General features: G+C 65.8%; 3 protein-coding genes across 18 annotated transcripts; 2 read left to right on the top strand and 1 right to left on the bottom strand.

Annotated features, from left to right (window-relative positions):
• Positions 1-1,460: 1,460 nt before the first annotated feature.
• On the bottom strand, positions 1,461-6,557 carry FBXO2 (F-box protein 2). Its single transcript, XM_051834368.2, has 6 exons — positions 6,492-6,557; positions 2,895-3,278; positions 2,513-2,642; positions 2,333-2,428; positions 1,915-2,053; positions 1,461-1,816 (listed from the first exon to the last, which is right to left on the bottom strand). The coding sequence occupies exons 1-6, from the start codon at positions 6,511-6,513 to the stop codon at positions 1,682-1,684; spliced, it is 906 nt and encodes a 301-aa protein (XP_051690328.1). The 5' UTR covers positions 6,514-6,557; the 3' UTR covers positions 1,461-1,681.
• A 41-nt stretch (positions 6,558-6,598) lies between these two features.
• On the top strand, positions 6,599-12,775 carry LOC127487752 (F-box only protein 44). 5 transcript variants are annotated; one of them, XM_051834375.2, is made up of 7 exons: positions 6,599-6,716; positions 7,646-7,876; positions 7,974-8,266; positions 9,521-9,618; positions 9,776-9,871; positions 9,966-10,101; positions 11,822-12,775. In XM_051834375.2, exons 3-7 carry the CDS (start codon positions 8,002-8,004, stop codon positions 11,995-11,997), a joined length of 771 nt encoding a protein of 256 aa, XP_051690335.2. In that variant the 5' UTR covers positions 6,599-6,716; positions 7,646-7,876; positions 7,974-8,001; the 3' UTR covers positions 11,998-12,775. The 5 variants fall into 5 exon arrangements, with proteins under 5 accessions (XP_051690335.2, XP_069935382.1, XP_069935384.1 ...); XM_070079281.1 differs by lacking the exon at positions 6,599-6,716 and adding an exon at positions 7,053-7,181; XM_070079283.1 differs by lacking the exon at positions 6,599-6,716 and adding an exon at positions 7,053-7,181 and having other exon boundaries at positions 9,521-9,647.
• A 385-nt stretch (positions 12,776-13,160) lies between these two features.
• LOC100351389 (F-box only protein 6) lies at positions 13,161-18,657 on the top strand. 12 transcript variants are annotated; one of them, XM_070079277.1, is made up of 7 exons: positions 13,161-13,373; positions 14,525-14,763; positions 14,969-15,259; positions 16,692-16,818; positions 17,177-17,272; positions 18,020-18,155; positions 18,291-18,657. In XM_070079277.1, exons 3-7 carry the CDS (start codon positions 14,995-14,997, stop codon positions 18,558-18,560), a joined length of 894 nt encoding a protein of 297 aa, XP_069935378.1. In that variant the 5' UTR covers positions 13,161-13,373; positions 14,525-14,763; positions 14,969-14,994; the 3' UTR covers positions 18,561-18,657. The 12 variants fall into 12 exon arrangements, with proteins under 12 accessions (XP_069935378.1, XP_069935379.1, XP_051690332.2 ...); XM_070079278.1 differs by having other exon boundaries at positions 14,525-14,770; XM_051834372.2 differs by having other exon boundaries at positions 14,452-14,763.
• The last annotated feature ends 1 nt before the right edge of the window (position 18,658 follows it).

The raw sequence follows: 18,658 nt of genomic DNA, 5'->3' as shown, positions 1-18,658 counted from the left end.
CTGGGAGAGCAGCCAGGGCTGGAGGGGCCCCCAGGCCTCCTCGCCTTTCTTGAAGCTCGGCCCCCACAGTCTGCCCTCTCCCGCCTCGCTCCACACTCGCTCCCAGCTACCTGGTGTTCCTGGCTTTGGTCGCTGACCACGCACATGGAAACTCCTACCTGTATCTCCAGCCAGAGCCCCAGAACCCCCGTAGGCCCCTGTACCAAATGTCCCCTGGGCACCCCAAGCTTAGGGGTGCTCCCCACCACCTGTAGCCCCTCCCACACCCACCCCGACGTCTGCTCCCACAGTGCCCAGCCCCGTCCTGGCCCCGCATCCACTTCCTGCCTCTGCCCACCTCAGCGCCCCACAGCCACCCCTGCCCGCTCGCCCCCTGTGACTCCTCGGATGCGGGGTCCACAGGGGTGCACCGCGGCCTTCACTGCTCAACAAGCCGGGCCCCGGGGGCACGCACTGCCTCCCTCGTCTGGCTGGCAGCTCAGGAGGGTGTAACTGCGCCTTCCCCTCTGGGGCCCCTGGGACAGCGGCTCTGCCTCCTCCTCTAGGCTGGGAGCTCCCGAAGGTGGAGGTTTTGGCTCCCCTGTCAGACAGGATGCCCCAGAGCAGGGCCTGGGCCTCCACCATTAGACTGGAGCCCCTGGACAGTTGGTTTACCTCTGCCCGCAGTCTCCTGTCCCCGGTCTGGCCAGGCTACCGATCCTCCCGGGACAGGGCTTCCTCGCCTGCGGGACCCGGCCTGGGATTAGGGAGTGAATGAATGAAGCCAGGAAGGAGGGAGGGTGCCTCAGCTTGCACCTGCTGAGGTGCTGCCAGGTGCCTGCCAAGCCTGGGGGGAACCAAGCCAGAGGGCGGACCTCCAGGACCTCCGCCCGCCCCCTGGGAGGGGCCCTGGCGGTGGGGGCAGGGAGCACCCACTCGCCTCCCCTCCTCCAGCCCGAGCGGGGCACCACCTCCGGGCAGGGCTTGGACACCGACCAAGGGGAGCAGATGCTCGGATGTGCCCCACGCAAAACCAGGTGTGGGTGTGGGGGGGTGGACAGTAGGAAGTGTCATGAACCGGAGAGGGAGCCCCTGACCCCAGCAAGGACCCCATGCCCACCCAGCCCTGGGCATCACAGTCCTGTCTTCAGAAAGGACAGGGGGTGGGCAGCCAGGCCTGGGAGAGGGGCCTGGGGCAGCCCCGCCCCCACACCCTGTTCTGGCCTCTGGGCGGCTTGGGTGTTCTGCAGGCGCCAGACCCAGCTGACTCCTCCTTGGCCTCACAATCCAGTCTTTGTCCAGCACTGCCGGCCAGGCCCGGCTGGCTCCACACTGGCCCCGCGGCCCCTGGAAACCGGAGCAGCTGGAGCCTCCCCAAGTATTTTTCCAACCCCGGGCGCGCGGGGGTGGGGTGGGTGCTCAGGAGACTGCGAAGGCTATGGGGGGGGGGGCATTCATTCATCCGTCCACTCACTCGGTCCTTCCTGGGACAAACCGTATTTATTGGGCGCCCACTGGGCGTCAGGCTCCGTGCTAGCGAAGGGATTCAGCAGCCCGCCCAGGCCCAGCCCTCACCCGCCTCCCGCCGTGGAGGCGGCCACCTGCAGACCCCCCGGGCTGGGCGTGGGCGAGGAGGGGGGGGGTGCGGGGGGGGGCGCGGAGGGCAGGGATGCTACTAAGTCGGGGGAGGCAGGGGGGTCCCTCAGGGCTCCACCCACACGCCGCTGTTGGTCACTCGGGCCCCGAACCAGCCCTTCCAGTAGACAGAGTCCTGGCCCCCGTGCTCGAAGCGGACGAAGCGCACGCCGGGCCCGTAGTCGGTGAAGGTGTGCGAGATCTGCGGGCGGGGCGGAAGGAGAAGCGCTCAGGGCGCCCCGCCACGCGCCCCCGCTGCCGGAGCCCGGGCCCGCCCAGCGCCGCCCACTCGGGGCTCACCTCGATCCAGCCCGCGTCGTCGCTGTCTGGGGCCACCGCCACCTGCCCGCTGTTGAACTCGGCCAGCACGTCCTCGTGCTCGGACAGCAGCGTCACCGTGAGCTCGTACAGGCAGCCCGCGTCCCTGCGGCCCGAGTACCTGCCCCAGCGGGAGCCAGCTCAGCCCTGCGGGGCTTGCTACCGGCGCCCCATTTCCCAGACGTGGAGACCGAGGCCAGCGAGGCTGACCCAATGTCCGCGGGCAAGGACTAAGCCCCGGGGTTGGCCAGACCCAAGGTCGAAGGAGGATCCAACCCAGAGACACGTTTTATTTGGAGTGCCGACGGATTTAAACGTTTAGAACATGCATAAATGCACACGCACACACACACATGTATGCACGCACACGCACACACGCGAACACACACACGCCTCTCACCAGTCCTTCACCACGATGGCCGGCTGGGTCGTGTCCAGCAGCTCCTCCCAGTAGCCCTCCGCCTGCAGGTCAACGACCTGCGCTTTGCGACACCACCTGGGAGAGCCGGAATCAGCACGCGGCGGACGCCCCCAGCCCCACGCGCACGCGCGCGCGCACGCCCGCTCCCCTGGTCCTTACTCGAAGGAGGAGGCGAAGTACTTCCGGACGCTCTCATCGTGCGTGAATTCCGCCCCGCTGTCCCCGGGCAGGTCCTCCACCCTCCAGCCGTCCCCACCGTGCTCCACGTCGCACCAGCCCTCCAAGTCCTCTGCGGGGAACAGACGGCCCCGCGTCGGCCCCCGCAGCCCCGCCACTGTGGCCGGGGGTGTTGGAACGGCGGGCACTTTCCGGCCGGCCCTGGCTCCCTGAGGGTGGGAGCCCATGGGCAGAGCCCCCACCCTCACCCCCGCCCCGGGAAGCAGGTGCCCGGGGAGGGGCTGCTCCGCAGTGAGCGCTGCGCCCGGCGCCCGGCGCCCGCCTCCCCCCGGGTGTGGGGGCCCACGCAGCGCCGGCCGCTCACCCTCGCCGCACGGGTTGCGCAGCAGGTTGCGCCGACGCTTGCTCAAGAAGTAGAACTGCTGCCAGTGGTCGCGCTCGTCGCCGGCGCCGTCCCCGGCCACCAGCCCCTCCTGCTGACACTTGAGCAGCCACAGCGGGGCGCCGTCCACCAGCTCCCGCCAGCGCTGGCACACCAGGCGGCAGGCCTGCACCAGCTCGGCGGCCGGCAGCGCGGCCAGCACCCGCAGCAGCAGCGGCTCGGGCAGCTCGGCCAGGTACGCCGCCGCCTCCGCGTCCTCCTGCTCCTCCTCCTCCTCCTCGGGCCGCTCCTCGTCGGCTCCCGCCTCGGCGCCCGCCTCCTCCGGCTGCTCCTCTGGGCTTGCCTCTTCTGGCTGGCCCATGCTCTCTGCGGGGAGGGGGAGGGGGAGGCTGTGACTCCCGCACTGTCCCCTGTCTGAGGCCACAACCGCAAGAGACCGGGAGTTGAAGAGCGTAGCAGAGACTGTCTCCCTGCAGGGCCCGTCCGCCCCTACCTGAGCAGGTGCCATCAACAATGACAGCAGTGTGTAGGGCTGCCCCAAGCCTTCGGCAGGAAGCCTCCTATCCCCGGAGTATTCCGCGCAGACCCCTGCTCCCCTCACCTTGGGCACTGAACACAGCCATCGGGCCATCCTACAGCACTGGAACTCCTGCCTCCTGGTTTTCGCCCTGGGATGGGACAGTTTGACAAAAGCCCTTCTCTGGACCAGACTGTGCCTGGTGACTGGCACCTGGCCGCCCACTGGGGCACCTTCAGGAGCCCACGCTCACTGGGCACCGGGCAAATGTCACGCCTTGCTCTAAGCATTTCAACTTTCTTTCCTCCTTAAATCCTCCCGCTGTGTCTTCCAGGTTGCTTCTATAGCTGTCCCCATTTCAGTGATGAGACTGAGGCATGGAGCGGGGAAACAGCCCAGGGTCACTGGCCAATCGGTGTGGGTAGCCTGGATTTGAACCCAGTCTGGCCCCAGAGACACCATCAACCAGCACAGGCTCAGCAAAGCACGTTGCTGATTTGGAGACAGATGAAAAGGCTGGGGCTTGTAGAAAAAGCGACCTGGAGGGGCCGGCGCTGTGGCGCAGTGGGTAAGGCTGCCACCTTCAGTGCCGGCATCCCATATGGACGCCAGTTTGAGTCCTGGCTGCTCCACTTCCCATCCAGCTCTCTGCTGTGGCCTGGGAAAGCAGCAGCAGAAGATGGCCCAAGTCCTTGGGCCCCTGCACCTGTGTGGGAGACCTGGAGGAAGCTCCTGGCTCCTGGCTTCAGATCGGCACAGCTCCAGCCATCGCAGCCATTTGGGGAGTGAACCAGCGGATGGAAGACTCTCTCTCTCTCTCTCTCTCCCTCTCTCTGCCTCTCCTTCTCTCTCTGTGTATCTCTAACTTTCAAATAAAATAAATGAATCTTTAAAAAAGAAAAAAGTGACCTGGAGACCACGCTGCTAGTATTCAGGGCTGGGGACAGGATCCGAGGCCCCAGGGAAGGGAGAACAGGATCCAGAGACCCAGCTGTGCCCAGCCAGCCGCTGCTGCGTGAGCCGTGTTTGTACTAACAGGGAGATGCACCGGACGCAGAAGAAAGCAGTTTCTCCCCCTCCCGTTGTCCCACCTCTGGCCCGCAGCGGCCCCATCTACAAGACAGGGTCATCACTGCCCGGCCCTTCACCCAGGGCTCAGGTTCGGACTCCGTGCAGAAGGGCAGGGGCCCCTGGACGGATGTCGCCGCACAGGCTGGACACCTCCTGGGTCCCCTCTGGCCTGGCCTGGCCATGGAGACCTGAAGTAAGCAGACAGCAGGAGTCTGGCATCCTGGAAGAGGTGAGCCAGTGAGGACATGGGGCCGCTGAGTGACGGGAGGCCACAGCTCTCAGACCCAGGATGGGGCGCTCCCGGGGGCTGGGTGCTGCTGGGAAAAGACCAGGCCCCGGGGCAGGGGACCGGTGGCAGGGCCTGGACTCGAGGCTGGCTGTTGCAGGAGGGCACCTGCTGGCCCTTAACCAGGGCTGCACCCCCCCACACATGCCCCCCACACAGGGAGAGCCCAGCACACACGCAAGTCCTTGCCAGCTTCCCGGAACACAATGCTATCCGCTATCCTGCCTTCGCACCAGTTGTTTTTTTTTGTTTTTGTTTTTGTTTTTGTTTTTGTTTTTGTTTTTTTGACAGGCAGAGTGGACAGTGAGAGAGAGAGACAGAGAGAAAGGTCTTCCTTTGCCGTTGGTTCACCCTCCAATGGCCGCTGCGGCTGGCACGCTGTGGCCGGCGCACCGCGCCGATCCGATGGCAGGAGCCAGGAGCCAGGTGCTTTTCCTGGTCTCCCATGGGGTGCAGGGCCCAAGCACTTGGGCCATCCTCCACTGCACTCCCTGGCCACAGCAGAGGGCTGGCCTGGAAGAGGGGCAACCGGGACAGAATCCGGCGCCCCGACCGGGACTAGAACCCGGTGTGCCGGCGCCGCTAGGCGGAGGATTAGCCTAGTGAGCCGCGGCGCCGGCTACGCACCAGTTTTTGACCACAGGTTTACGATGTGGGGGGAGACGGGGTCTACCCTGCCCTTTTGGCTAAGATAAGCTGGGGCCCAGAGACTCCAGGTCCAGGGGAGGCAGAGAGGATGGCGCCTGCCCATCCTGCCACCCACAGCTCCCTGGGGAGCTGGGCCCAGCGTCCTCACCTCTCACTCCCCCCTGGCCCTGCCCTGGCCCTCGCAGACACCTGATGCTCAGTGGAAAGGCGCGCCTCGCCCAGTCCCCTCTCCTGGCCCCGGGGCCTGGCGCTCCAGGCCTGGATCCGATTACGGCCCCCACCCCCTCTCTCTTGCACACAACTCCCCACATTGTCACCACTGGAAAGTTATCTGGCCCTGGAAGCTGCCTCCAAGGCCACCTGGCCTGGGCCCTGGGGACAAGCAGGAGCCACAGCTGGGACCCTGCAAGGGCTATGGCGAGAGTGCCACGGCCTGGGAAGGGGGCGGGGGCTTGGCTACCGGAGTGGTGTTCAGTCTGTCTCACCCCGAGCCCCAGCCTCTGGGCCTGGTGAGCAACCTACAGGCAGGCCTCTCTCCTGTCCTGAGTCAGCAGGCAACCAGCTCCGGGGCCCAGCAGTGGGTGGAGGGATGGGAAGGGGGTCTTTGGTGCCAGAGAAGATGACTGGGCAGTCCCAGAGGGCCCTGAGCACCGGCCACCCGCCCAGAGCTGCCTCCGAATCTGCCCTCAGTGCTGGCCTGCTGCCCACTGGGCATCCTCCCGCCCCCAGGTGAAAGGTAGCCCCCTCCCCCGAGGAGGGCTGCGATGGGTGGATCGGGGCCTCAGGCAGCTCACACCCGGAGCTGGAAGGGCACACTGGCAGCCCCCAGCCCGACAGACCCTCCGAGGCTGCAGGGCGGGGTGGGGGAGCTCCTCTCTCTGCCTGCGGCCCCTCAACGCCTCGCGCCAGACCAAGAGGCCGGAGCTCCCTTCAGACCGAGTCCGGGGCGATGCTTGCGGGAAAGTTTGCGGCACCGCGGGGACCCTCGCTTTCCGAGGAGCCCCTCGCCTGCCCATTGCCCCTGCCGGGCCGGAGCGAGGGGGCCCCAGGCGGCTACCTGGGTCACCGTCTCCGTCCATCGCTGCGGAGGGCGGTCGCGAGTCCCGCGGCGGCGAGTCGGACGCTGCGCGAGTCCCGGGAGCTCCCGGCGGCCGCGCCTCTTAAAGGCCCCTGCCCCGCCCCTCCCCGCCTCTGGCCCCGCGCCCCGCCGCCCCGCAGTCCCCGCGGTCGCACCGAGGCCTGGGGCTACGGAGTCCTCCGCGGACCCGGGAGGCCGAGAAAGGTCAGGAGTCGGTGTGTTGTTTAATGGGGGGAGGGGAGATTTGGGGCGCTGGGAGAAGAGGCGAGGGGGGCAGGGAGAGTCTGGGTCATGCGGAGGGTGCGGGGCGCGGGCCTCCAGCGGAGTTTGCAGGGGTAGAAGGCTCCTTCCGGTACCCACCCCAGGTAATTTTCCTACGCCGCGGTGGGGGTGCGTCCAGGCTCTGCCAGGCGCGGAGCACGGCGGGGGCGGGGTTGGCGGTGGAGAAGGGGCGGGGCCTCGCGGCGGGGCGGAGCTGGCGGCGGAGTGAGGCTGGAGGCAGGGGCGGAGCTGGCGGCATGGGCGGGGCTCGCGGCGGGGGCGGGGTTGGCGGCGGAGAGTGGCAGGCGGTGGGGGCGGGTCCGGGCCCGCATCCACCGCTCCGAGGCCCAGGCGGTCAGTCTGTTCCGCCGCTGCCCAGCGAGATTGCGCAGCGGCCGCTGAGCGCAGGTGACCTGGCCGGAGGTGGTGCGGGGCGCGCCGGGGCGGGGTCGCGGCCCTGCGGGGGCCTGGCGGGGCAAGGAGGGAGGTTTGGCGCAGAGCAAGCCAGGGCCGCGGGGCTGGTAGCGGCTGCGCTGAGCGGGCTTCGCCAGGTGGCGCGGACGGGGACCAGGGGGTTGGGGTCGCCCTCGACGCGCGGGGGTCGGAGCCCCGACCGTGAGGGGCATTTTAAAGTCACAGGGTGGGAATGGGAGGCCGCAGGCGCCCGGAGGTGAGGAGACAGAAAGGGCCAGCCTCCCCCGTCCCCCACCCTCTGGCCAGGCCTAGCGACGCGGAAACCTGTGCTTTGTGGCCTCTGAACCTTTGGAGTCCGTGGAGGACAGTGATCATTATCCCCCCACTGCCCCCTCTCCGAGCTTTTTGAGGATGGGGGAGACGATGATGAAACCTGTGGTGTTATCCCCCTTCTAAAGGCGGCTGGCCCTGGAATCCGGGAGGACCCAGCCTCCTTGCCCGGCTGCCCGTCGGTGGGACCGTGGACAGCTCCTTTGGCTCCCTGGGCCTCCTTAGCGGCCATGGGGAGGCGCAGCGAGAACACCAGGTTCAGCTTGCACTGAGCACCGTGGAGCCTGGCTCCCTGGAGCACCCCCTGGCCCCTGCATGGAAGGAGTGGTCCTGGCCCCGCTCACAGAGGCTTGAGCAAGGTGACTCCTGGTGCCGTCAGTGGCAGCGTGGGGATGGGGGCTCCCACCCCCACCTGGTCCTGGGGAGAGGCCCGGTCTGAAGCCAGCTTTTCGACAGCCCCGGGGGGCCGCCCTGACGCCCGGCCATGGCGGCGGTCAGCATCAACGCGCTGCCCGAGCACATCCTGCTGGAGCTGTTCGCGCACGTGCCCGCCCGCCAGCTCCTGCTGCACTGCCGCCCGGTCTGCAGCCTCTGGCGCGACCTCATCGACCTGGCGACCCTCTGGAAGCGCAAGTGCCTGCGCGAGGGCTTCGTCACCGAGGCCTGGGACCAGCCCGTGGCCGACTGGAAGATCTTCTACTTCCTGCGCAGCCTCCACAGGAACCTGCTGCACAACCCGTGCGCCGAAGGTGGGGTGCGGGGTGGGGGGGGGCTCTAGCAGGCGCTGGTACCGTGACACCAGCTCGCCTCGCCAGCGCTTCCCAGCAGCCCCGGGCTTTGTGGGTGCTCTAACTCCTTTCATGCTGTAAAAGAAAGGCAAAGCGACAGAGATCGTCCATCCGCTGGTCCATTCCCCTGTGGCTGCAACAGCCAGTTCTGGGCTGAGCTGGGGCCAGGAGCCCAGGACCCGCAAACTCGCACTTGGGAGACAGGGCCCGAGGACCTGAGCCATCTTCTGTTTTCCCAGGAGCGTTAGCAGGAGCTGGCTCGGAAGCAGAGCAGCCGGGGCTTGAATCAGCCCTCTGATACGGGACGCCCCAAGCAGGGGCGTGACTCAGGGGCCAGCACATCAACCCCTCCCAGTAATATTTAGAAGCGGGTTCAGTTCCTGCACCCATTGTTTAGCTGGGCAGACAGAAGCCACGGGTGGTGTTTCTTAGATCTCCCCAGTGGACTCTCCTAGGAAAGAGGCAGTTGGCCAGTTGGGACTCACGGTGCCCCAGACACAAGACTGGGAACACAGAGCCACGCTTAGTTAGCCTCGTTCCCAGACCCCTGGGACCGCCCCAGAGGTGGACGGGGGTTTTGGTTGTGGTAGAATGAGGGACCCGGTCACCTGGAGCCCCTCTTCCCTTGGTGCTTTGCCAGCTGTCCGATGGACACTCAGATGGGAAGGGAGTGTTGTTCTCCGTGACCTGGCCAAGCTCCGGAGCACGGTGATGTCTGGAACTTTCTGTCTCACTTGACTCCACCCCCCGCCCAGGGGTTCTGGTCCAGTGTTTGGCAAACCACGGTCCACAAGGCAAATCTACCCAGGGAGACAAGACCGTTCTTTACATTTTAAAGCGTTATTAAAAAAATAATAATAACAAAGCCACGATACAAACAGTGCGCAGCCCATCAAGCCCAAAATATTTTAGCCTAGAGAGTTTCCCGGCCACCGCTCCTGACAACAGCTTACAGGAAGCCACAGCCAGGAGCGGTGGGGTTGGGAGCAGTCTACAGAGGGGTCTGGGGTCCCAGCGCCCTGAGTCCTGGGGTTCCCGTGGAAATCACTCGCCTGTGCCAGGGACGGGGACACCCGCTGTGAGGTGGGCACAGTTGACGTGCGGCATGCACCCCTCCAGCTGTGAGACCAGGGCTGGGAACGGGAAGGAAGGGGCGTCTGGGAGAAGGTGGCCACAGGGGGCTTCTCTCCAGTGTGAACTCTACCTTCCCGCCAGAGGGGTTTGAGTTCTGGAGCCTGGACGTGAATGGGGGTGACGAGTGGAAGGTGGAGGACCTGTCCAAAGACCAGAGGAAGGAGTTCCCCAATGACCAGGTCAAGAAATACTTCGTGACTTCTTATTAGTAAGATCCGGGGGCCTGGGGGGCGGGGGCCGAGTCACTTCACCCTGGGGTCGCCTGCCCCAGGGATGGGCTGTCCTGGCCCTCCAGGACCCCAGTGGTAAGCCCCAGCCCCTCCCCCCCGCTCCCAGCACCTGTCTCAAGTCCCAGGTGGTGGACCTCAAGGCCGAAGGGTATTGGGAGGAGCTGATGGACACCACACGGCCGGACATCGAGGTCAAGGACTGGTGAGTACATGGGGCGGAGGCCTGCTCCTCAGGCGCCCTCCCCCCACCTGCCCCCCAAATCCAAGGCCCTAATGGCCCCTCCCTCTTCCTGTAGGTTCGCAGCCAGACCGGACTGTGGGTCCAAGTACCAGCTGTGCGTTCAGCTCCTGTCGTCCGCACACGCCCCTCTGGGGACCTTCCAGCCGGATCCCGTGACAATCCAGCAGAAGAGCGATGCCAAGTGGAGGGAGGTGTGTGGCCCTGGGGCTGGGGGCTGGGGGAGGCGGACCACCCAAGGCTGAGGCTGCAGGCAGGCAGGCCTGGGCTCAGAGCCAAGCTTTGGCCTCCACTGCTCTGCACTTGACTTGCCTTATCTGTAAAATGGGCACAATAGTGCTTCTGTCTCAGTGCTCTCAAAGAGGTCAATGAAATGATACTGGAAAAGCCAGGTCCAGAAACTGCCCACCAGGTTATACTGTCAGTTACTAACCTCATTTATTACTTCCTGTTGCCTGGATTTCACTCAGCGTTTTCTTTTTCTTTTTAAAGATTTGTTTGTTTATTTATGTGAAAAAGTTACAGAGAGAGAGAGAGAGAGAGAGAGGTCTTCCATCCAGTGGTTCACTCCCCAATTGGCCACCAAGGCGCCAGCCCCTTTTTTCCTTAAGATGTATTTATTTGAGAGGTAGAGTTACAGACAGAGAGACGGAGAGGCAGAAAGGTCTTCCATACGCTGGTCCACTCCCCAAATGGTCACAGTGGCCAGAGCTGGGAGGATCTGAAGCCAGGAGCTGGGAGCTTCTTCCAGGTCTCCCACGCGGGTACAGGAACCCAAGCACGTGGGCCAACTGCCACTGCTTTTCCAGGCCATAGCAGAGAGCTGGATTGGAAGTGGAGCAGCCAGGTCTTGAACCGGCGTCCATATAGGATGCCGCACTGTAGGCAGCAGCTTTACCTGCTATTCCACAGTGTGGCCCCCAAATGTTTTCTGAAAAGGCCAGATAGAGGGCTGGTGCTGTGACGCTGTACGCAACGCCATGGCCTGCAACCCCAGCATCCCAAATAGGCACTGGTTTGAGTCCCGGCTGCTCCACTTGTTATCCAACTCCCTGCTAATGCACCTGGGAAAACAGTGGGAGACGGCCCACGTGTTTGGATCCCTGCACCAAACACCAGACTCCAAGTGTTTGGGTTCCTCCAAGTGTTTGGCTCCTGGCTTCAGCCTGGCCTAGCCCTGGCCAGTGCAGCCATCTGGGGAGTGAACCTGCAGATAGAAGATATCTCTCTGTGTGTGTCTGTGTGTCTCCCTCTCTCTAACTCTGCCTTTCAAATAAAGAAATAAATTTTTTAAACAAAAAGCCACATTCAAATATTTTAGGCTTTGCAGGCCAAACTCTGTCACAAGCAGCTCTCCAACTCTGCTGTGGCACAAAAGCATTTTGAGACAATGGGTGAACAAATGGATGTGGCTGTGTTCCAATAAAACTTTACACGGCTCTGGACAGTATGTAGACAAATGGCTGTGGCTGGCCAGTAAAACTTTATCCACAAAAACAAGCAGAGGGCCCCTGATGGAGACCAGCGATGTGCACCGGAACTCCCCGCGGTGCCGTACGTGGTCTCTGCTCTGCCCAGTACCGGTGCCAGCAGCCCAGGTGCCCACTGGGCGCCCCGTGAGTGCCAGGCCCCAGCACTGCAGGTGCGGGACCTCCTCCGGGAGCACGCAGAACCTTTCAGTCGATAACCTGGTGGTGCGCACGGGGGCCGGATCTTGCTCCCTTTTACATGAGACGGGAGTGCAGAGTTGGGGAGCAGTCTGGCCAGACTCAGAGCTAGGATGAGTCCATCCTGTGGGCTCCTGGCCCAGCCTAAAGAACTCAGCCCCTCCCGGCTCTCCTGTCCCCGAAGGCAGGTTCACCCTCGGGGTCAGCCCCCTGACCTCTCCCCTCCCTCCGCCCGCCCCGCCCCCAGGTCTCCCACACGTTCTCCAACTACCCGCCCGGCGTCCGCTACATCTGGTTTCAGCACGGTGGTGTGGACACTCACTACTGGGCCGGCTGGTACGGCCCGAGGGTCACCAACAGCAGCATCACCATCGGGCCCCCGCTGCCCTGACCACCCGCGCGCCCCCATCCACCGACCCCTGACTGGTAAATTGCTGGGCTCAGGGCGGGGAGGCGGAAGCCGGCCGCCCTGCCCCCTCCGTGTGTGCCCCCAGTTGCCTTCAACTCCGCGAGCTGTGGAGCCAGCCCTCCCCCAAGGCCCCACTGGGATGGTGGCAGGGGCCCACGTGGGTCCCTCAAGGAGATGGGGTGAGCAGTTCAGGGGGTGCAGGGCGTTCTCCCAGGCTCCCCTGCGAGTGGGTCTCCGAGCCTGGTGCCAACCTAGAGAGCTGTGTGTCTACCGGCCCCGCCAGAGAGTGGGGACTGGCAAGAGGTGTGGCAAGCCTGTGGCAAGCGTGCACGTGCTGGGTGGCGACCCTGGGGTCTGCCGGCCCCTCCCCCTGCCCTGTGCTGCCACCCCTCCGCTCTCTGCCCCTGCCTGCTGCTCAGAGAGGGGATTTGGCACAGAGGCCCAGGTCGGGCTGGGCTGGGGGGTCCTCCCTCTCAGCCAAGCCCCGGAAGCCACGTGGCTCTCAGGGCCATCGCTCCCATAGACCCAGGGATCCTGCACAGGGTGACCCCGGCAGGTGGGGGACAGGATCGGGCCCCGACTTGGGGAGCCTGGATGAGAGTGCGCCCTGATGAGTGGGGAGGGGGGTTCTCAGGGACCACCGAGTGCCACCCACCCCCAAGTACCCCCTCCCCATGCCCTTGGAACTGCTGCTCACAGGATCCCACCCCACCCCTCACCCCCGCCTGTGCTGCAAGGACAGTGTTCCGACCTCCCCCTCTGCATGAAGCCAAATAAAAGGAGTTCCCAGGCCGACCTGTGCCGGGTGTCTTGTGGGTGGAAAGATGGAGCCCGCAGGCGCAGGCGGCCTGCCTGGAGGAGGTGCCCGGGGTGTCTTCTGTCCAGGGGACACAGGAGCCGGAGCCTACATCCCACCGGGCAGCCCCCTCCCCCGCGACTGCCGCCTGCCACGGGCAGGAGGGGGAGGGGATCCTGTGGCTACTCCTGGCGGGCTCGGGTGCCCCTCCCGGCACTGGAGGAAGTCGGAGCATTTAGGTGGTGCCTGGCGCAGGAGGTGCTCAGTGCTCGTCCAATTTAATCCGCTTAAGAGTGCCCAAGCTGAGAGCCTCAGGCAGGGTAGGGCCACCCCCGCCCCCAGGCTCTGTGGCCGCCCCAGGACCCAGCCCCCTTGCGCAATGCACAGCCTGCGCAACCCTTGAGAACTGTCTGAAGTAGGTGCTTGAGAGAGAGGCGTGACCCTTTGAGTCAGCGGAGGCCTGGGCGCTCGCCCTGCGGGGCAGGCCCGCGGCTCCGGGCGGAGAGTTGGCCCCACCTCTCTCGGCGGGGAGGAAGCGGTGCGAGGCGGGGCTGCTCGGCTTCCCCGGCAGAGCGGAGGAAGCCCGGGGAGGAGGTGAGCTCCAGCGGCCGCGCCGCCCGCCGCCGGGACGGGGAGTGGGGCCTGGGGAGACAGGCTCCCGGCGGCCGGCCCGACCCGACGCGGGCAGCTGGCGGCGCGTGACGCGGGCGGCGCGGGGCGGGGCGGGGCGGGGCGGACGCGCCGCGCAGGCCGCAGGCTCCGGCCGGCCAGAGCTCCGGTCCGCAGGGCGCCCAGCGAGGGTGGACGGGGGCAGCGCGCGAGGGAGGGTCCGGGGTTCCGGGGCCAGGGGCACGGACCCAGGCCCGGGGTTCCGGGGCCGCCTGGGGGGTCCCGCGCCCCCGTCGGGCCCTGACTCCGACTCGGGGCCTGGTCGCGGAGCCGCCGGGCCAGAGGAGTCACGAGACTTCCCGGCGCTGGGCCTGGCCCCAGCCTCAGGCGCCGCTTCCGAGAAATGGGCCCAGTAGGAAGGCGGGGGCGGGGCAGGGGGTCCGGGCCAGGGGCGCGCGGCCCGCACGGGACGCCGGCCCGTGGGGAGCCGGAACTGTGAGGCAGCCCCTTGAGGCTGGCCTGGGCTTTTCCCCAAGGTGCCCAGGGATGGCCTCGGCGCCGCCCCGCCCCCACACCGAGCCGCCCCACCCGCCCCCGTGGTGAGGAACCCCAGAAAGTGAAAGAGAAAGCCAGGGAAGCTCCTGCGTGTTAGACGCCGGTGATTGGAGCCCAGTGGCTTGGGGGTCTCTACAATGCTTACAGAAGTCGCCCGTTTTTTAGAATCTGAAAGGCAGAGCATGGGTGGGGTGGGGGTCTTCGACCTGTTGGTTCACTCCTCCAATGAGGAGCAGCCTGGACTTCCATGCAGGCCTCCCACGCTGTGCAGGGGCCCACGCACTTGGGCCACCTTCCACTGCCTTCCCAAGCCACAGCAGAGAGCTGGATCTGAGTGGAGCAGCCGAGTCCCGAACCAGCGCCCATGTGGGATGGCGGCGGCGCTGCAGGTGGAGGCTTAGCCTTCTACGCCACCCCCACCCAGGTTCATATTACCTTTAGGACAGGCTTACAGTCCAAAACAGATAGGAGACGTGGGCACGCCGGGTTTTTCTGTTTCCCATCACAGCACTTTCCACAAACACCCAATTGTCCTGCTTGGTTTGTCTGCACCGAGCGAGAACACTGCCCCCCTTCCCCAGCTGGGCGCCCACCCTTATCTTCTGGGCTGGAGACCTCCAGTCTCCTGGGATCTGATTCTTGCCTGAGCTGCACCTGGAGGCCAGGGCGTGGCATCTGCGAGTTTCCCAGAAGCTGCAGGGGGGAAGGCGGCCCACCCTCGCGGAACCAGCCCCACCCCTGGAACGGAGACTGTTCTAACAACGAAGTCACGGCATTAAAACGGCACAGCAAGCCCCAGACGGAATCTCGGGCTTGAAGAGTAAGGAGTAAGGCGTCGTGGGCGGGGTTTACTTCCCCTAAAGGCGTGAATTTGGGGAACCGGTTCCCCAGCGTGACGGGCAACTCCTCCGTGTGTCCAGGGCTTCCTGTGTCGTTTTCACGAAGAGGAGACAGGACAGGGCAGGTGCCCGGGGATCGGAGGGTCCCCTGCCTGGCCGGGGCTCCTGACTGCGGTCCCCCGACAGGCCAGCGCGGCCCCGCCCGCCCGGCCATGGCGGCGGTCAGCATCAACGCGCTGCCCGAGCACATCCTGCTGGAGCTGTTCGCGCACGTGCCCGCCCGCCAGCTCCTGCTGCACTGCCGCCCGGTCTGCAGCCTCTGGCGCGACCTCATCGACCTGGCGACCCTCTGGAAGCGCAAGTGCCTGCGCGAGGGCTTCGTCACCGAGGCCTGGGACCAGCCCGTGGCCGACTGGAAGGTCTTCTACTTCCTGCGCAGCCTCCACAGGAACCTGCTGGACAACCCGTGCGCCGAAGGTGGGCTGGGGGCTTGGGGGAGGGGAGAGCTGCCTCTGCATTGCCAGTGGCCGGGGGAGTGCTGCCCGAGCTCCGTGTGCCTCAGGTCTGCCTGGGCCTGCCCCGACCCCGTGTGTGAAGACCAGGGCCGTCACCCTCACTGGGCGCCCCTGGCCTGCAGTGACCTTACTCCTTCCCTCTGCTACAAACATCAAGTTCCAGGATCTGGAGGATCTAGCCCCCCCCCCCACGGGCTGTGACGCCGTCACACGGCACGTCTCACACATGCTCGTGGAGTGGACACTGCAGACCCACCTGACCCGCGTTCAGCCCAAGCTCCTGAACTCCCCTGAGCCTCCCCGGGGTCAGGCCCGCCCCTCAGGTCTTCACTGCCCACCCAGGACGGCCTGTGCCCATTGCACAGATGACAGAAGTGAGGATCTGGGGGTGGCCGCGGTCATGTGCTCTCTGCCAGGGTGTTCTCCCTTCGCATGTCACGTTTATTGCGATCCAGGGCCACAGCAGGGGTGAACGGGCCCCGTTCTGTCTAGAACCCCTTTCCTATGCCCGTTCTGTCCTCACTGCGGTCCCAGAAGGTGGCCAATTCGTGTGGGCTCCAGCTTACAGATGGGGCACTCTAGACCCAGAGACCCCGGACTGCCTCCGACCCGAGGCCCCTTAGACAATGGCCGGACACTCGATCTCCCTGCCTGCCCCAGATCCCGTGAGAAGCCGCGGCCAACGCGGCCAAGCTTCCAGCTCAGCTCACGCAGCCCCACAGAGCCGGCCTGCCCCTCCCCTCCCCTCCCCTCCCTCGCCTCGCCTCGCCTCGCAGGGAGCCGTGGCCCCAGCACTGGCCAGCCCAGCCCTGCTGGGCTCTCCCCCTGGGGACTCTGGCCAGTCTACCGGGGGACCCCCAGGCACCCAGGAAACAGGTGTGGGCTCCTGATGGGAGAACCAAGCAGTTACTTTGGAAGAGGCCGGGTGATGGATGGTTCAGGGCCTTGGAGAGAAGCAGCGTTGCTGCCGGAGGTCCTGCCATCCACAGCCTGGAGGACACCACCCCCTGCCCCGGGCACCTGGCGTCTGACCCGACTCCCTGGACCCCGAGGTGCTGGCTGTGGCCCTGCCGGGGCCTCCCTCCAGGGAGGCGGCTGCCTCTGGCAGGGTTAGACGCGCCATCACGGGCGTTTTGAGGACTGAAACTTGGGTTTTCCCAGAGCCCCACAGCAACCGGGAAGTTAGGAAAGGGCTGGCAGAGGGTCCCTGGTGGTGGCCTGTGTCCCGGCCAAGTCACTCAGGCAGGGAGGGCGGGAGCAGGCGCTGCCCGGGAGTGGGCTGGAGGGGAGCCCCGAGCGAGGCACCCCTGAGAAGGAACAAGCTGGTTGACCCCTTGGCGTGCACAGCCTGGCCCGAGCGGCTTTAAACTCCCACCTGGCTCCGTCTTCCCTAGACGGGCTGAGGGCCTGGCAGATCGACTCCAATGGAGGAGACGAGTGGCAGGTGGAAAGCTGCCCTGGAGCGCACGGGACCAACTTCCCCGACCCCTCAGTCAAGAAGTACTTTGTTACTTCCTACAGGTGAGACTCCACCCCTCTGGGCAGCCAGGGAGGGGTTCCTGCCCCACCCACTTCTGGGCGGCTTCTCGGTGGCTGGGTGACCTGCAAGGCATTGAGATCAAGGAGGCCCGGGGCCCATGCTGGGTGTCGACACGTGTCCCTACCTTGGACAGGAAGTGCACAGTGCACCCTCCTCGGTGCCCTGAGACAGGGCCTCTGGAGTGGTACCAGGTGCTGCCCAGGCACAAGTGGGTCAGCACCAGCCACGCTGGGCCTGCAGCGTTTAGGGGACACTCCCGGGCTCCGGGAGCTGCCGGGCCTGGCGAGGAGGGGCCGTGCAGTCCCAGCTCGGAACACAAGCCTTGCCCTCTGACCCCAGCATGTGCCTCAAGTCCCAGCTGGTGGACCTCAAGGCCCACGGCTACTGGGAGGAGCTGCTGGACAAGGTGCGGCCCGACATCGAAGTCAGGGACTGGTGAGTGGGGCCCGGGCTGCCTGTCCCCTCCCCTCCTGGCCTCCTGCTGGCTGGGGGAGAGAACCCACAAGTGCCCACTGCGTGCCCCCCCTTGCTATCCCAGCAGCACCCCTCGGCCTCCCCAGCCCTGTGTGATGTGGCCCACAGGCTGCACGGGAGGCCCTGGAACCAGAGGACACCGGCCCCAGGGAGGGGCTGGGGGGAACTGCGCGGCCTTCTCACCTGGGTGCCTCCCTGGCCCCGTCCCCTCTCCACCCCACAGCTCCCCCAGTTCTGTACAAGGCCCTGGCTTGCCCATGGCAGAGGCAGGATCCGGTTCTAGCCAGGCCCCAGCACCACCAGGCTGAGGGCAGAGGGGTGAGGCCTGAGGGGTACGCAGCACTGGGCCAGCCACCACCACACAGAACAGTCCCCTGCCGCCCCAACCTTCCACTAAACCCCCCAGCGCAGTGCACCTTGTCCAGGGGACGCAGCCTGCACAGAGCGGGCCTCTGTCTCTGTAGATAGCCTTTGCCTTTTGAGATCATGTCTTCCGTGGAACACCCCACAGTTGCTGCTTTTCTCAGCTGGGGTAACTGAGGCCCAGCAGGGAGACACTGCTGAAGCCAGCTGGGCCTCCCGGACCAAGCAGAAGGGAGCAAGCTCAGGGCAGTGAAGCTCTGAGCCCGGGTGTGGGCCTGCCCCCTGCGCCATGCCCGGCACAGGCCCTGGCGGCCTGGCGCGCAGCTCTAAGCCGGCCCTCCCCAGGTTTGCCGCCAGGGCAGACTCCGGCTGCTCCTACCACCTCCGGGTCCAGCTGACCTCTGCCGACTACATCGTCTTGGCCTCCTTCGAGCCCCCGCCAGTGACCATCCATCAGTGGAATGATGCCGCGTGGACAGAGGTGAGACCTCGGCTGCTTGCTGCGGCCCACCTGCCTCTCCCGGCCCGGAACGCCTGCTGCTCTCGGGTCCGAGCCCCTGCCTCCCGCCTGAGCAGTGTCTCCCAGGTGACCTGGCCTCCCCCGGCCCACACCCAGGTCTCCCACACCTTCTCGGACTACCCCCCCGGCGTCCGCCACGTCTTCTTCCAACACGGAGGCAAGGACACGCAGTTCTGGGCGGGCTGGTACGGGCCGCGCGTCACCAACAGCAGCGTCATCGTCAGCTATAAGACCAGGAACCCGGCGCCCTCCACGGCTCAGCCTGAGACGCTGCCCACCACGGGCCCTGATGACTGCCAGTGCCCATCTGACAGCCAGAGGTCCCCTGCAGACAGGAGCTCGGCCTGTGGTGGGCAGGGCCAGTGAGGTCCCCGTTCTAGCCTCGAGCAAGCCCAGCAGCTGGGGCAGCTTCCTGTCACGTAGCTGCCACACTCCACCCTAATAAACGTTTCCAGTGACACCAG

The sequence above is a fragment of the Oryctolagus cuniculus genome, chromosome 7 (assembly GCF_964237555.1).
Source record: "Oryctolagus cuniculus chromosome 7, mOryCun1.1, whole genome shotgun sequence".
In the NCBI taxonomy this organism is placed as follows: Eukaryota; Metazoa; Chordata; class Mammalia; order Lagomorpha; family Leporidae; genus Oryctolagus; species Oryctolagus cuniculus.
The sequence above is the reverse complement of the archived record's forward strand: the minus strand, read 5'-3'. Positions and strand labels throughout refer to the sequence as shown.